Below are 15607 nucleotides of genomic sequence, written 5' to 3'. Positions count from 1 at the left end.
CCCCAGGGCTGCCCAGAAGCTCAGCCTGGCCTCCAAGCGCAAGAAGCCCCGCCCGCCGCCGGCCCCCGCCGCCCGAGGAGCTGCCACCTACCCCACGGACTTCAGTGGGGCCCTGCAGCTGTGGCCGCCGCCCGTGCCCCCCTGCCTGCTCAGGGCCGCCTCCAAGGCCAAGCACAACCCCAGCAGTGTCGGAAAGGTAGGCCCTGCCCTGACTTGGGGGTGACCCTGGGGGGTGGCACGAGGCTGGGGTGTCTGGGCAGCTGCGGGTTGGGGTGCGGGAGGTGGAGGGGATGCTTCCTTCTCCTGGGCTGGACCAGGCTGGTGAGTGTACAGATGGGGCAACGGAGGCCCAGGCCCACCGTGACGGCTCCAGGTGGTGGCAGGGAGCCTGGCAGACTGTGGTGGGCCTCCAGGGAGTGGGTGGGAGGGTCCCAGGGGCACGGGCTGGTCTCAGTGTGGGGCGGGACGGCCAGGGCTTCCCGGACTCGGGTGGGGTCTGGCCCCAAGAGCCCCCGTGCCTCGTCTTTGTTGGTGTGCTGCCCTCAGGGGGTCCGGGGGGCAGGGGTGGGACCCCTCAGCTATCCAGAGTCCCGGCAAAGCCCAGCCGCAGCCTGACCTGAGAAGTGGGGGAGCAGTTGAGTCAGGACGTCCCAGCTTCAGGTGGGGGCGCAGGCCCAGAGTGGAGAAGGCCTCGCCCGGTCGCAGGCTGGCTGCTCCTGGCTCCTGTGGCCTTTGGCTTCAGGTGGGGACGCAGGCCCGGAGTGGAGAAGGCCTCGCCCGGGCACAGGCTGGCTGCTCCTGGCTCCTGTGGCCTTTGGCTTCAGGTGGGGACGCAGGCCCCGAGTGGAGAAGGCCTCGCCCGGGCACAGGCTGGCTGCCTCCCGGCTCCTGTGGCCTTTGGCTGGGACCGGTTCTCTCCTGGTCCCATCTGGGCTGCCCGTGGCGGCCCCCCAGGTCTGGGTCGGGGCTGCCTGTGCGGCTCTGCGTGCGTGCATTAGTGGGGGATTCTGTGCCTCTGGGGGCACAGCGGGGTGGGGCCTGTCACCAGGGCCACTGGCTCTGGGGTGAGGACAGGACCCCAACCCTGAGCGTGCACCCCATCGCGTTTCCCTGGCCTTCTGCCCGCTCTGCCCCTCCCCGAGAGTGGCGGCTGCCCACCGGGCCCTGGGTCCGGCCTTTCCAGTGCCCAGAGGCCCAACCCCTGCAGAGCTGGGGGGGCGGGTTCCACGCACCCCTGGACTCAGTCTGTCCTGCCGCCTAGGACACGCCCCAGGGGGCTTCTGCTCCTAGTGACGGGTCTGCAGAGGGGTCTGAGGCATCTGCAGGGGTCACCCTGCCCGGGCCCGAGCTGCTCCCCAGGCCCCCACCCCACTCTCCCCCTGGCCCTCCTGCTGTAGCCTCTGTGCTCGGCCTCCCGGAGGTCAGTCCCCGTGTCCGGACGTCCAGGAAGCCTTCCCTCACCCCATCACCACCACGCCCTGAGATGGAGGTAGACGTGTCCCCCGGGAGCTTGCTGAAGTGGGGAATCTGGGCCCTGCTTGGGCGGTGGGAGTGCCGGGGCCAGAGGGAGGACACCGCGAGCTGGCCGTGGGGAGGGGGCTCTAAGCAGCTCTGGGCCTGGTCACTCGGCCCGTCTGGGGTGGGGGCTGGGTGGCTGGAGGGTTGGGGAGGCTCGTGGTGCGGACCCTGCTTTCTTACCGCCGCCGTGTTACTTGGGGCTCCAGCAGGCCTCCCCGTCCCCCTGGGGCCAGGCCCCCCACCCAAGTATTCCAGGGCGGGGGCTCCTCCCCTCTCTCCGGCAGACCACCGCTGTGCCCTGGTCCCCTGCGGCAGGGAGCCTGTGGCCGCCCGTCCTGGTCCTCTCACTGTGCCCCCCGGAGCCCCCTCCCCAGCTCCCTGGATGTTATTTGCATGAAGAGCACATAGTTAGAATTGCCTCCTGAAAGGCATTTAATATTGTCAGAGGAAAGAAAGTTAGATTACACTCGATTCCTGACATTAATGTACCACTTAAGGTAATTCATCATCGTGCGGTATTAAAGAAGACAGCCCCTCCCCCCGGGGCTGCCTGGGCCGTCTCTCAGGAGTGGAAGCCCCTTTTTATGCAAAATGTATTTTTTCCCTACCTAGCTGCTATTCAGCGGGGCTTTGCAATATCTGAACATTTAGGGGGAGACGTGCTTGTGTGGCGCAAAGACCCTGTCATTTCCCCGCGGTAATGAAAGGATTCTCGCAGACAGTGACCCAGGCATTTAGCTGGGACGGTGGCGCGTGGCGTGGGGCTGGCGCACGCGATGTCCCCTCCCCGCCGGGAACGCTCTCCAATCCGCAGAACCCATTTGGCTCCTGAAGCGGCCAGGAGTTCACGCTGAAAAAAAATTGCCCAAAATTACTGGGAAATGCACGTTTTCATCTGCTTGGCAGTGGCGTTTGGAAATGAAATAGTTTTGTTCATGTCGTCGGGGAATAAGAGAATCGATTCTCGGCTAATGGAGCCCAGGTTCGGAGGAGCTCAATAGAAAAGTATGTCTTTCCGCGTCTCCCCGGAGGACCCCCTCTCCTTACGGCGGCGCGAGTTTGCATGTCAATTTGCCACATGCCAAAGGGACGGAGATGGTGCCTCGTGCGAACTACCCACGGTAAACCAATTTCGCCGGAGTTATGTATCTGTCAGTTACAATTAAACCCGTGAAAAATATTGGCTCTGAGATGAGGCTGGTAATTTGATTTACACTGTACTGGAGAAATCGGAGATTTCACCGGAGAGCGGAGGGCGGTGTCCTCCAGCGGAAACCGGAGTCTGGTGCCTTCTCCTGGGAGGGCCCCCCCCAGGGTGGCTTGCCCTGTCAGCACTCGGCCCCCCTTGGCCACACCCAAGATGCGCGGCCCAGGGTGTTTGTTCTCCACGCGGGTTTGGGGGTGTTTGCAGTGTCTCTTGTTCTGGGCTCCTGCCTCTTGGTTCCTGGCTTCCCTCCCCTCTGAGCTTTCTGTTCCCTTGAGGGCCTTGGGGCTGGTAGTCCAGCCCCAGGAGCTGGCATGAACGTGGGTAGGGAGCACGGGCAAGCCTTGTATCTGCTTTTGTGTTCGGGGGACTCACAGTGGCAGAGGCTGCCTGGTGGCCTGTTGGGCCCTGAGCTGAGCCGAGCCCTGTCCAGCTCTGCTCTGCCCCCACCCCGGGCCCCCACCCCAGCCTTCGTCTCTCCACCATCTCCCCTGGCCTGGGGATTCAGGATTCCCGTCTCCTCTGGGATCATCCCGCCCTCTTCCTTCTGGGTTCTGTGCCAGTGGGCTTGCCTCTGGCGTCCTGCCGACCCGGAGTCCTGCCCCAGGTGTCCTTGGGGTTCCGAGCGGCTCTGGGGTCAGAAGCACCAGATCCCGTTTCTCCCCGAGGGCACCGCAGGCGTCAGGCCCGTCCCCCTCCGCGTGTTTGTCCTTCCTTCACTCCACACACTCCTGCCCACCCACCGCCTGAGGTGCAGACACGGGAGGATGTGCCCAGGGCTCTGAAGGCCTCTGGCTTGGGGCTGGGAGCCGGGAGGAAGGGCTCCCGGGAGGAGGTGAGGCTGGACAGACACGTGGGGGGCCGGGGTGTGGGGCACTTGTCCCTCCCCTCAGCAGGGAGGCAGCTGCTCGTGCAGCCCGCGCGCCCCTCGCCTGCCTGGCCGCGGCGCACGGCTGTCTTTCCTCGGGGCTGCACCTTGCTGTGCGTGGAGCCCGAGGTCGGGAGCTGGGGGGTGTGGGGAGGCCCCGGCTGTGAGGCAGCCCCTGTCCTCCGCATCAGGGGTGGAGGACACGCCTTCGGAGGAGCGTGCGTGGGGCTCTGAGGGGACCCTGTGGGCGGGGCCGGGGCCTGTGCCTTCCTGTCTGGTTGGGCCGGGTCTTGCTGCCCCAATCTGCGTGCCCCTCTCTCTCCGCCCTCAGATTTGGGGTTTGGGATTTCAGGAGACCCACTGGCAGGCTGTGTGACACGGGTGAGACAGTCGACCTCTCTGAGTGTGTTCCCTCCCCCTTCTGAAGCCTGTGCGGGCCCGGGGGTGGGTCGCCATGGCGGCTGGTCCAGCGGGGAGCTGGCGGGCCTGGGGTGGGCCTGTGTGGGGTGACCCTGCTCTCAGAGGCCTGTCTTTGGGTTCAGCTCCCTTGGTGCTGGCTCTGCCTCGGAGTCAGCGAGAGGGTGCGGAGGAGCCCCAGATCGAGGTGGGGTGCGCTCTGGGTCCCGTCTTCGTCCTTCTGTCTCTCTGCTCACTGGGGCAGCTGGAGTCTGCTCCCCCTGTCCTGCCCTCCCTCCGCCCTGTGCCCCCCGCGCTGTGCTGACGCGCTCTGTTCCCGGCCAGCCTCTCCTCTCGCTGGCCCTCGTTTTCTCCCTGCATGGCTGACCTCATGTGGGAGGCGCTCTGGCCTGGAGCTGGGGTGCCGGCGCCGCGTTCCTGCGGCGGGGACCCCACGCCGGGGCCTGGCCCACTGTCCTGACTCGCGTGAAGCCCCTCCTGCCGTGTACTTAGCAGCTGCTCAGATGCCCGCCCTGCCCACCTCCCCAGGTGAAGGTCATGCTGCGGATCTGGCCTGCGCAGGGGGCCCAGCGCTTGGCCGAGTCCTCGTCCTTCCTGAAGGTGGACCTGAGGAAGAAGCAGGTGACCCTCTATGACCCGGCCACGGGGCCCCCAGGCTGTGCGGGCCCCCGACACGCCACCACGGCTGCCGTTCCCAAGATGTTTGCCTTTGATGCCGTCTTCCCCCAGGACTCGGAGCAGGTGAGGGTGACAGTGGCGGCCTCGGGTGGGGGCGGGGCCTTCTCGTGCAGAGCCGGGGCTGGGCGGGGTGGGGGGGGTGGGGAGGCCAGCTGTGTTTCCCCTTCCTCGCTGGCCTCCCAGCCCTCGTGGTGTCTCCACCCAGCTCCTGGCCTGGTTCTCAGGCCAAGTTTTTCAGAGCCCATGCCGCATAGAAGCTTTCCGAATGGTGCTTTGTTTCCCAGAGGTGCTCCTCCACGTGTCCCGTGTGTGCCGTGCGTGCGTGCAGCATGGTGTGTGCCCGGCGTGGCCGCAAGGGCACTGTGACTTCTGTGTGTGTGCGTGCACACTGCGTGTGCCTGTCAGCTGTGTCTGGCTGGTTCATGCTGTGAGTGTGTGTGTGTCCATCTCCGGTCCGTGTGTGTCTTGTGTCCACGTGGAGATTTTTGTGTCCTTGGTCTTGGGCGCCCTCCCGGCCACCTCGTGGACTCACTGTCTGTACGTGATGAGACAGAAGTGGCGGGAGGCCGGTGGCTGCCTGACTCTGTGCCTCTCCCCCAGGCCGAGGTCTGCTCGGGGACAGTGGCCGACGTGCTTCAGTCGGTGGTCAGTGGGGCCGATGGCTGCATTTTCTCCTTTGGCCACGTGAGCCTTGGTAAATGCCCCTTACCATCCCCTCTCTGCAGTCGCTGGGCGCCATTTCTGGGTGGGGTGGGGGGTGGGCATATCCCATACGGGCAGCAGGTGGGCACCTGGGGCGGGGGGGCTGTGGAGAGGAAGCTGAAACCCTGTAGCCCTAGAAGGTAGAGCCGAGGAGTGGGTCAGAAGAGGCCCCCGGGGTCTCAGCGGCCCCAGGTTGGCCTGAGGGCCCCAGGCGGGGCCAGGGAAGCAGCCGCCGGGTCTGCTGGGCTCTGAGGGCTTGTCACGCTGGCCCCAGGCAAGTCGTACACCATGATCGGGAAGGACAGCTCGCCCCAGAGCCTGGGCATCGCGCCCTGCGCCATCTCCTGGCTCTTCCGGCTCATTGACGAGCGCAAGGAGAGGGTGGGCGCCCGCTTCTCCGTCCGCGTCTCGGCCGTGGAGGTGTGTGGCCGGGACCAGAGCCTGCGGGACCTGCTGGCCGAGGTGGCCTCCAGCAGCCTGCAGGACGCCCAGTCCCCGGGGGTGTACCTGCGGGAGGACCCCGTCTGCGGGGCGCAGGTACGCCGAGGCCGCCGCGCGGGGAGCAGGGCCGCGGGCTTGGGGGCCGCGTGGGGGTGGCGGCTCGGCCCCGAGCCACTCAGGCGCCCTCCCCGCTGTCCGTCTGTCTGCAGCTCCAGAACCAGAGTGAGCTGCGGGCGCCCACGGCTGAGAAGGCGGCCTTCTACCTGGACGCGGCACTGGCTGCGCGCAGCGCCAGCCAGGCCGGCGGTGGCGAGGACGCCCTGGGCGGCTCGCACATGCTCTTCACGCTGCACGTGTACCAGTACCGTGTGGAGAAGTGTGGCAGGGGCGGAAGTAGGTGGCCGTGGCGCCTGCGTGGTGTGGGTCCGGCCGCCCTCCCTCTCGGCAGGACTGTCCCGGGTGTGGGCTGCGGGGCAGGGTCTGAGTGCCCTGCGGCCGAGCCTTCACCCTCCTGCCCTGTGGTTTCAGTGTCTGGAGGCCGCAGCCGCCTGCACCTCATCGACTTTGGCAGCTGTGAGGGGGCACCTGGCAGGGGTGGGGAGGCCCCCGGGGGCCCGCCACATCTGTCCTTGTCGGCTTTGGGCAGCGTCATCTTGGCCCTGGTCAGTGGAGCCAAGCACGTGCCCTACAGGTGAGTGGTGGGCTCCTGGCCGGGGCCCTGGGGACCCAGCCCAGCCCAGCCCACGTCAGGCGTGTCCAGCTTGTCTGTGGTCCCTGAGCCCCTCAGTTCTTTGCTCCTCCATCACCTGACGGGCCTTGCTGCCCGAGGGCTGGGGCGGGGGGTCCTGGCGCCCAGGGCGTGGGGAACAGAGGTGGGGGTCAGCCCTGACCCCGAGGCTCCAGGCCTGGCCCTGGTCCAGTGAGAGGCCCTGCGGCAGCCCGCGCGCCCAGCCTCCCACCCGGCATCCCTCCTGGGCCCTCAGCCCCTGACCCCCGCCCCTCCCCGGCCCCCAGGGAGCACAGGCTCACCATGCTGCTGCGGGAGACCCTGGCCACCGCCAACTGCCGCACCACCATGATCGCCCACGTCTCCGATGCGCCCGCCCGCCACGCCGAGACGCTCAGCACCGTGCAGCTGGCCGCCCACCTCCACCGCCTGCGCAGGAAGAAGGTCAAGGTTGGCTCCGCCTCCCGCCTGCCCCTCCCTCTCCCCAGGGCCCCTGCCTGCATGGTGGGGGTGCCGGGCCCCGCGTCCTGGGGTCACAGGGCTGTGCCCACACGGCCTTGCCCAGAGGCGGCGGGGCCCAGGCTCGAGGTCGCCCCAAGCAGAACCGGACCTGCTCGCGCTGGGGGCTGTGGTTGTCTGGCCTCTATCTGCCTGGCCCAGGGGTAGGTGTGTGCTCAGGGCAGCCTGGTGGGATTTCCGTGGCCTGTACCCCTCCCAGGCCTGGTCCAGCAGGGCACGGCCCAGGCAGCCCTCCGTCGGGCCGGAGGGTGGAGTTAGGGGCGCCCCGGGGTGCCCTGGGTCTGACTCCAGGGTTTGCACTTACGCGCCATGTGCTGAGGGCACGTGTTCTCACCCCCCTGTGACTCGGCTGAGCGCTTCCTTGGAGGTCCGGTTATGTTCGCGGCCTGAGACCTCTCGTGCCGGTCCAGTGCTTGATGGGACACGGTTGGTGGCTGCGCTGTCACTTCCTTCACTGGAGCGTGGTGTGTGCGGCTGGGGTGCGGGGGAAGGGGGGCAGGCGGGGAGGCCGCTCAGGTGGGCCTGCTCTGTTCCCAGTACGCGTCCAGCTCCTCGGGTGGGGACAGCTCCTGCGAGGAAGGCCGTGCCCGCCGCCCCCCGCACCTGCGACCCTTCCACCCGCGCTCTGCAGCCCCAGACCCCGACCGCCTGGCCCCCAGCTCGCCCGGCGACCCCGACTACTCATCCAGCAGCGAGCAGTCCTGCGACACCGTCATCTACGTGGGGCCGGGGGGGGCGGCGCTGTCGGACCGCGAGCTCACGGACAGCGAGGGCCCCCCCGACTTTGTGCCCATCATCCCCGCACTGAGCCGCCGCCAGCCCTTCCGGGGCCCGCGTGACGCTGACCACTTCCGCTGTAGCACCTTCGCGGAGCTGCAGGAGCGGCTGGAGTGCATCCACGGCAGCGAGGGCCCCCCAGGAGGCCTGGGTGGCACCAGTGGAGCCCAGGCTAGCCCGGCCCGCGGGGGCAGGAAGCCCTCGCTGCCCGAGGCCGCGGCCCCCAGGAAAGCCGTGGGCTCCCCACTGGCCGCCAGCACGCCTCGCGGCAGCCCCGGCCCAGATACCCACCGGGTTGCCCCAGAGCCCTCCAAGGCTGGTGGTGACCAGAGAGAGGACGGCAGTGCCAGGCCCGAGCTGCCTGTGCCGGATAAGGCCACGGGGGGCAGAGGCAGGAGGCCGCTGCCCAGCCCGGCCCCCCCACTGCCTCGGCAGCTGGAAGCTGGCGGGGCCCCAGAGGAGCCTGGGGGAGCCGACGGTGTGGGTGTGGTACGGACACCCCCCGTGGGCATGAGCGGGCAGGACGGCTGCCCCCGCCCCTCCGCACGCGGCCAGTGTCTGGAGCGGGGCCTGCTGACCACCACGGTGACCTTGCAGCAGCCCGTGGAGCTCAACGGCGAGGACGAGCTGGTGTTCACACTGGTGGAGGAGCTGTCCCTGGGGGGGCTGGCCGGCCCCGGGCGACCCTCCAGCCTGGCCAGCCTCAGCAGCGACTGCTCCCTGCAGGCCCTGGCCTCGGGTTCGAGGCCTGTCAGCATCATCAGCAGCATTAACGATGAGTTCGACGCGTACACCTCGCAGGCGCCCGGTGGGGCCCCGGACGGGGCGGCCGCGGCCGGCGGCAGCCACGGCTCCTCCGTCAGCTCGTGGCTCAGCGAGGTCAGCGTGTGCACAGCCGACAGCCTCGGCCCCGCCCCGCGGCCTCCCTCGCGGGCCAGCCCAGACCCCTTGAGCCCCGGCTCGCCAGCGGGGCCTGAGCCTCTGGGCTCCCCGATCCTGGGTGGCTCCTTGGAGGGCAGCAGCTTTCAGTTCTCAGAGCAGGACAGACCGGACAGTCCCGGCCCCGCCCAGAGTCCTCGTCCCACGGAGGAGGCCACGGCAGCTGCCAGCCGACCTGGCCGGGAGGCCCACGCCGCGTCCCCACGGCGGGCCGCCCCAGCACCAACCATCCACTCCAGCCTTCCCCGCAGACCGAGGACTACCTCAGCGGCCAGTCGTGTGGGCTGCCCCCGCCTGGCCCCGGGCCCGCCTGGCCCCGGAGGCCTCTTCGAGGACCCTTGGCTTCTCCGGGCGGACGAATGTGGCCTGCTGCCCCTGGCCTCTGCCAGCAGGGCCCCCGGCCTGGCCCCGATGCTGGCTTGTGCCCGGAGGGTGGTGGACGGCTGTGAGGTGGGCAGGGCAGCGCACAGGCCAGAGGCCGTGGCTCAGATCCCACCGCTGCGGAGGGGAGCCACCACGCTGGGTGTGACCACGCCCTGCACATCCTTCGGGGACGCCTCGGCCGAGGCAGCGGCCTGCCTGGGCAGCCCAAAGGCCACGTCCAGCAGCAAGAAGAGTGTGGCCTCCAAAGGGGACCCCTGCCCGCGGCCTGGCGGGGGGGCGGCCCCCCCGGCCCCGCCGGTGCGCAAGTCCAGCCTGGAGCACAAGAACAGCCCGGCGCCGGCCCCTCCCCAGGCCGGGAGCCTGGCTTGGGCCGGGGCTGCCACCTGCCTCCGAGGGGAGGGGGAGGCCAGGCCTGGCGGCCGGGCCGACCACGCCATCCCCAGGGCCACATCCAGCCTGAAGGCCCGGGCTGGCAAGGCAGAGGCAGGGTGCCGTCCTGCCACTCACGGGTCTCTGGAGCGGTGCGAGGAGGGCCTGGCGCACGGTAGCAGCAAGGCCAGGGAAGGCCCCGGGAGGCCGGCCCGGGCCATGCCCAGGTTGGGTGTGCCGCCTGCCAGCCCCACGCCTGGGCCCGCTCCTGCCTGTAGGAGCAGCCCGGCTAAGGGCGTGGGGGCCCCCAAGCCCCCCACCAGCGGGGGCAAGGGCCGCAGCCCGGCGGCAGGCGGGTCCAGGGCTCTGGGTGCTTCGGTGAAGCCGCTGGCCCCTGTGGCGGGCAGGACCCCTGGGGGCCCAGTGACGGGCCCCAGGGTCGCCCCGCGAGCGGTGCCTTGCGTTGGGGCCAAGGCCAGCCGGGGCACCATCATGGGCACCAAGCAGGCGCTGCGGGCCGCCCACAGCCGCGTCAACGAGCTGGCGGCCGGCGGAGGCCACGGCCGAAGTGGCCCCTTGTGGGGCTCGGCCGACTCGGACAGCGGCAACGACAGCGGGGTGAACGTGTCCGAGGAGCGGCCGCCCGCGGGCCCGGTGCTGCCCTCCCCGTACAGCAAGGTGACGGCCCCGCGGCGGCCGCAGCGCTACAGCAGCGGCCATGGCAGCGACAACAGCAGCGTGCTGAGCGGGGAGCTGCCGCCCGCCATGGGCCGCACGGCCCTCTTCTACCACAGCGGCGGCAGCAGCGGCTACGAGAGCATGATGCGCGACAGCGAGGCCACCGGCAGCGCCTCCTCGGCCCCTGACTCAATGAGCGACAGTGGGGCCGCATCCCCGGGCGCCCGCTCCCGCAGCCTCAAGTCCCCCAAGAAGAGGGCCACAGGTGGGTGTGGCCCAGCCCCTGCAGGGCCCCACCTTCGCGGATCCCAGTGTAGGCGGCCCTCGACGGTTTCACAGACGTGCCTGGGGCTGTTCAGGCTGTAGGTGTGTGCAGCCACTACCGTTTGTAGATGCACCCAGCGTGTGCCCTTCTCCGGTCCCTACGCTGCCTCTGAGGCTGGTCCCCATGCCCTCAGAGCGGGCTGGCAGGGGTGGGCCACACGGGGCACCCTGCTGAGGTGGGGGGAGCCGGGAGAGGACTTGGGTCTGGGGCTCCAAGCCTGGTGTTCCCCCCCGGGGCTGGTGCCCAGCTGCCTGGGAGCCCCCTGCTGTGCTGTTCCTGCCTCCAGCCCCTGGCCCTTCTGTCTCTGGGGACCTGGGGAGTGTGGGCCTGTTTCTCATGCTGTGTGTGGCTGAGGGGTTTGGCCACTGGCTGCTGTCCTCCGGGAGGGCGGGGGAGGCACGCCGTGGCTGAAGGTGGGCTGGGAAAGCAGGAGGCCGGCGTGGGGAGCAGGGAGGGGTGTGCTGGGAGATGTGGCTGGTGCCACAGGCATGGGCCTGGCTTGGGAGCCTGTCCGGAGGCGGTGCGGTAGAGACGGTTGCCATTAGGAAGCAGCGTGGCCCCTTAGGCTGTCGGAGGGCTGCCTCCAGGGCTGGCGGGTGTGACCCTGAGGCTGCTGTCCAGCAGGGAGGGTGTGGCCATCCCAGGCCGGCTGGGGAGGGGCTGGGGGACAGGAGCCCATCTCTCCCACCGGGCAGGCAGGGGCAGCCGGGTTTCCGGCCGGCGTAGGCTGAGCATTTCAGGACTGGGAGGACCCCCGTGGGCTCTGCCTGTCAGAACCGCAGCCAGGCGCCCCTCTTGGTCCTGGGCTGAGGGCTGGGGTCCGGCCTCTGCTCACCCAGCGCCTGGCTCTCTGTTGCAGGTCTGCAGCGGCGACGGCTGATCCCGGCCCCACTGCCCGATGCTGCTGCCCTGGGCCGCAAGCCCAGCCTCCCCGGCCAGTGGGTGGACCTGCCACTGCCCCTGGCTGGCTCGCTGAAGGAACCCTTTGAGATCAAGGTGTACGAGATTGATGACGTGGAGCGCCTGCAGCGGCACTGCCTGCCCCCGAGGGAGGACCCGGCCGAGGTCGGGGCTGGGGCAGTCCGGGGGCAGGCGGTCCTGGGAGGGCGCGGTGGGCCCCTGGGGTGTGGCAGGGCAGCTCACTGACCTCATCTTGCCCTCTTGTCCACAGCCCTCCCAGAATGCAGAGAAGGTAGGAAAGGCCCCGCTCGCCCCTGAACCCCTGGCATCTCCCGATGGCCCTTGTGGGCCGAGTGGGGGGCTGGAGGGGTCCTGAGGCCACCGCTCTCATGCCCTGGAGTTACGCCGGGGTGTGGGCGTGCTTCCCACCGCCGTGCCCGCTCGTCCTGGGCCCGGGTTCCAGACAGGCACAGGCTGCTTTGGGAGCACGTGGCGTGAGCTCCCTCGGGCAGGAGGGGCCCAGGTCCTACCCCCTGCCTGCCTTTGAGGCCCTGCTGTTTGCCTGCTCGGGCCCGGGGGGTGGAGCGAGGCTCACGGAGCCCCTGGGAGCAGACCGTCCTCCGTGCCTGAGCCCACCCGCCGCCGTCCTCGCCGCCCAGGGCCCGGTGTGCGTCAGTGCGAAGTTGCGGCTCGCCGAGCGTAGGCAGCAGCGGCTGCAGGAGGTGTGGGCCAAGCGTGAGGCGCTCCGCGAGGAGCTGGCTGAGACCCAGGGCCGGCTGATGGTGGAGCCCGGCCGCTGGCTGGAGCAGTGTGAGTCTCCCCGCTCATCCCCCCACACCCTGGGAGGCGCAGGTGCAGGACCCCAGGCTCTGCACCCCACCTGCACCCCTAGTCCAGCCACTTCACCCCATCCCAGGTGGGGACCCAGAGGCTGGGAGGGAGAGAAGCATTTCCTGGGCCTTGCGGGGACCCCGGCCTGACCAGCGGTCTGCCGTCCATCCCTAGTCGAGGTGGACCCGGAGCTGGAGCCCGAGTCGGCCGAGTACCTGGAGGCCCTGGAGCGCGCCACGGCCGCCCTGGAGCAGTGCGTGAACCTGTGCAAGGCCCGCGTCATGATGGTCACCTGCTTCGACATCAGCGTCGCCGCCGCCACCGCTGCCCCGGGGCCGCAGGAGGTGGACGTCTGAGGCTGGGCACTGGGACACGGGGGAGGGGGTGGGGGTGTCGGGGGCTCGAGGACGGGACGTGGGACGGAGCGAGGATGTGGCGGGGGTTGGAGGGACGAGGATGCGGAGGGTCCAGTGGGGACCCGCGGGTCTTGGAGGCGATGGAGCGTGAGGCAGGGGAGGGGCCGGCCGAGCACGTGGACGGAGGAGCGAGTGAGCAGGACACGGGAAGACTATCGCCCCCAGACAGCAACGCAAGTGCCTTTAACCTTGGACTGGATTTCTCTCCTTTTCGCGTTTGGTGCTAAGGACTCGAGACACCAGCAGACAGTGCGCTGGGGCCGCCGGCCCGACTGATCTAATCGCGCCTTCTTACAGCCAGGCAGTTCCATGTAGCAAGACAGCCCCGGGCTTGCCGGGCTCCGGGTTAGGATTCAGGGTTGCTTTTCTTTCATAGCTGTTTCCGCTCAGCAGAGCCCGCCTTGGTGGTCTCCAGACCTCGGCCTGCGTGTGTTCTCTGCGCAGATTGAGCCGGTGGGGTCTTCCAGGCGGGGATGGCCGACCCTCCTCTCCCCAGGACCTGCTCTGTTCTGAGGTCACCGGGAGGGCGGCGCCCAAGGGTTGAGCTGAAGGCACCTGGTGCCTTCTTCCACGGCAGGAATTCTTACCAAAACCACAAGCAAAAAACAAACCAACACACACAAAAATGGGAGGGGGGGGAGGGTTTTGTAAAGGTTCTGTTAGGTTCGTATTTTTATATCGTTTTGCCTATAACTGAGGTATTTGCAGTTGGAATTTGAAGACAAATGGTCTATGTTTTTATGGTTTTCTATGGGAGGTGTCACTCCGGCCGGGCTCTTTCTGGGGGTCCCCAAGCAGGGCGGGGGTCCTCAGAGCCACTTCTTGTCAAATGTAGACCAGGGGTGAGCCCGCCGGCGAGCGGGACGCTCCCGTCACTGCGGGTTCTGTTTTCTGATCGTCATGTGTTTTCTAGGGCTGTCCAAACGTTTGTACAAATGTGTAGATAATATCTTGCTACAGCTTTTATCTGTGAATAAAAGATGCACTCATTGTTCACGCGGCTCCTGAGTTCACTGGGCGTGCAGTCCTCTGAGGGTCCTGGGGCGAGGGGGCTGCGGAACGTTGGAGGGATGCGTCCACGGGGTCAGAGGGCTTCGGGGTCAGCAGGGGACCCTCCCTCTGCCCACAAACCCTACAGCATCCCCATGCAGGGACCAGCGTTGTAGGCGAGAAGGCACTGGGCGGGAGGAGGTCCTCCTGCAGGCTGGGATGCAAGCCCCCATCTCTTCTCTGTCCCCCTCCCCAGCCACTCCGTCTTGAGTTGCCCGGCTCTCGGGGCCCTGAGGCAGGGAGCCAGGGGCAGGGCTGGGCTGATGGGAAGCAGCATTTTCTGGTGGGCTCCTGGCCCCCTTCCCAGAGCTTATGTTAGCTGGGGAAATCCTGGCAGCGGCCATGGTGACCCCACGGGAGACCCCACCTGCCTTTCCAGGAGGTAGACGAGCAGACACTCCACGGGCACGTCAAGGTTCAGGACCCCCTGAGCTGGAGGGGGTCCCCGCCCAGCACAGCCGCCCTCCCCACTCTGCCCCTCTCTGCTGTGCTCAGGCCGCCCTACCCGATGGCCCTGGCTGCCCCCTGGCTGCCGCCCCCGCCCCATCTAGGTGTCCCCACCGCAGGCAGCCACGCGGGCACCTCGAGGCCCCTCCCAGCCAGCCGGGCCCTCGCAAACCCCTACGTACGCCTGGGACTTCTCCTCCGGGCGGCGAGTGTCGGGGCCCCTGCTTGGTGGCCTGGCTGCCCGGGGCTGCATCCACCCGGCACGTCACACCCATCTCCCGGCCTCGATGGGGCCCCTTGGGGGCGTGGTGGGGGCTGAGTCATGGCTGCACCCCCTCGTCGGGCACAGGGCTGAACCCCAGTGGGGCCCCGGCGGCACATGCCGGATGAATGAACGAGCGAATAAGTGAACGAGGCCTCGCCTCAAGGAGTGTCCCTCTGGGATAGAGCAGCTCCAGGACCGAGAGCACTTAACAGTTTGCAAGCTGGTTCCCTGAACCCTCCCTGGGCCGGTGCTTTGTGTGGCCGTGTGGCCCCGCCCCGGGGTCGCCTCCTTGCTCTCTGCTGTCGAAAGCTGCTTCCCTGAACCCTCCCCGGGCCCGGTGCTTTGTGTGGCCGTGTGGCCCCCGTGGCCCCGCCCCGGGGTCGCCTCCTTGCTCGCTGCTGTCGATGGCATTTGGGGCCCCTGGGATCGGGGTTGCACGTCGGCCGAGAGGCACCGGGACCCCGGACCCCCCACCCCACCCTGCAGGCTCTCCCTCTCTGTTCTGAGGCCAGCCTGATGCCTCCCAAGGCTTCTTCTCTGTCACTGAATTTGGGGGGTTCTGGGGGGTTGGGACAGGTGTGGTGGGACTTGGGGGGCATGGGGAGATAACATCCTTTCAGGACCTGTTGTCTGAAGGGAGGGGCTGAGAAGACCCCCTGGTCTGTGGATCCGGTGATCCAGGGTCTGACCTTCCTGTGTGGAGGTGCTGGCCCGGTGGCCCTTCCATCCTGAGGGACCAGGGCGCGGCTGGGGTCTGGGTGGGTCCGGGCTCCATGCTCAGGGACCAGGGCTGGCCTGTGAGCCCGGGATCCATTCTGAGGGCTGTGCTCTTGCTCCCAGCATGCCCTGCAGCATCTCACCTGGGCTGTGTGGGGGATGGGATGGTGCGTGGGGCACGCTGGGTGGGTCCCTTTCTTCCGCGCAGAAACCCCTGCTCCCCTACCTGACCCCCAGTCACTGAGGGGCCCAGAGCCTGCTTCTCACCGAGGAGGGCCCTCCTGCCCTTGATCCTCCTGGGCCCCCGCCCCGGCACCTGTCCTGGGTGGGGGGTCTCTGTGGAGCGGGCCCAGCCTGGGGCAGTTGACCTTTGGGGCCAGCGGAGCCCTCTTCCCACAGGCCAGGGTAGGCTCGGGAGGGCAGCGCCTGCTCTGT

At 68.5% G+C, this 15607-nt stretch overlaps 1 protein-coding gene across 5 annotated transcripts in view; it reads left to right on the top strand.

Moving 5' to 3' along the window:
- Positions 1 to 13687, top strand: part of KIF26A (kinesin family member 26A) — a 39811-nt gene extending 26124 nt beyond the window's left edge. For 3 of the 5 annotated variants that reach the window (XM_060149841.1, XM_060149926.1, XM_060150016.1), the window contains 12 exons: positions 7 to 196; positions 4536 to 4748; positions 5286 to 5379; positions 5662 to 5924; positions 6038 to 6221; positions 6357 to 6519; positions 6843 to 7005; positions 7612 to 10486; positions 11406 to 11611; positions 11718 to 11738; positions 12106 to 12256; positions 12452 to 13687. In XM_060149841.1, coding sequence (XP_060005824.1) covers positions 7 to 196; positions 4536 to 4748; positions 5286 to 5379; positions 5662 to 5924; positions 6038 to 6221; positions 6357 to 6519; positions 6843 to 7005; positions 7612 to 10486; positions 11406 to 11611; positions 11718 to 11738; positions 12106 to 12256; positions 12452 to 12633 — 4705 coding nt within the window. In that variant the 3' untranslated portion in view covers positions 12634 to 13687. Of the gene's footprint in view, positions 1 to 6; positions 197 to 835; positions 2640 to 3823; positions 3972 to 4535; positions 4749 to 5285; positions 5380 to 5661; positions 5925 to 6037; positions 6222 to 6356; positions 6520 to 6842; positions 7006 to 7611; positions 10487 to 11405; positions 11612 to 11717; positions 11739 to 12105; positions 12257 to 12451 lie in introns of those variants that run through there. The other 2 variants (XM_060150109.1, XM_060150202.1) reach the window with 2 other exon arrangements.
- Positions 13688 to 15607: the final 1920 nt, after the last annotated feature.

This window comes from Lagenorhynchus albirostris, chromosome 1, assembly GCF_949774975.1.
Source record: "Lagenorhynchus albirostris chromosome 1, mLagAlb1.1, whole genome shotgun sequence".
Taxonomy (NCBI): domain Eukaryota; kingdom Metazoa; phylum Chordata; class Mammalia; order Artiodactyla; family Delphinidae; genus Lagenorhynchus; species Lagenorhynchus albirostris.
This window is presented reverse-complemented; position numbering and strand designations above follow the sequence as displayed.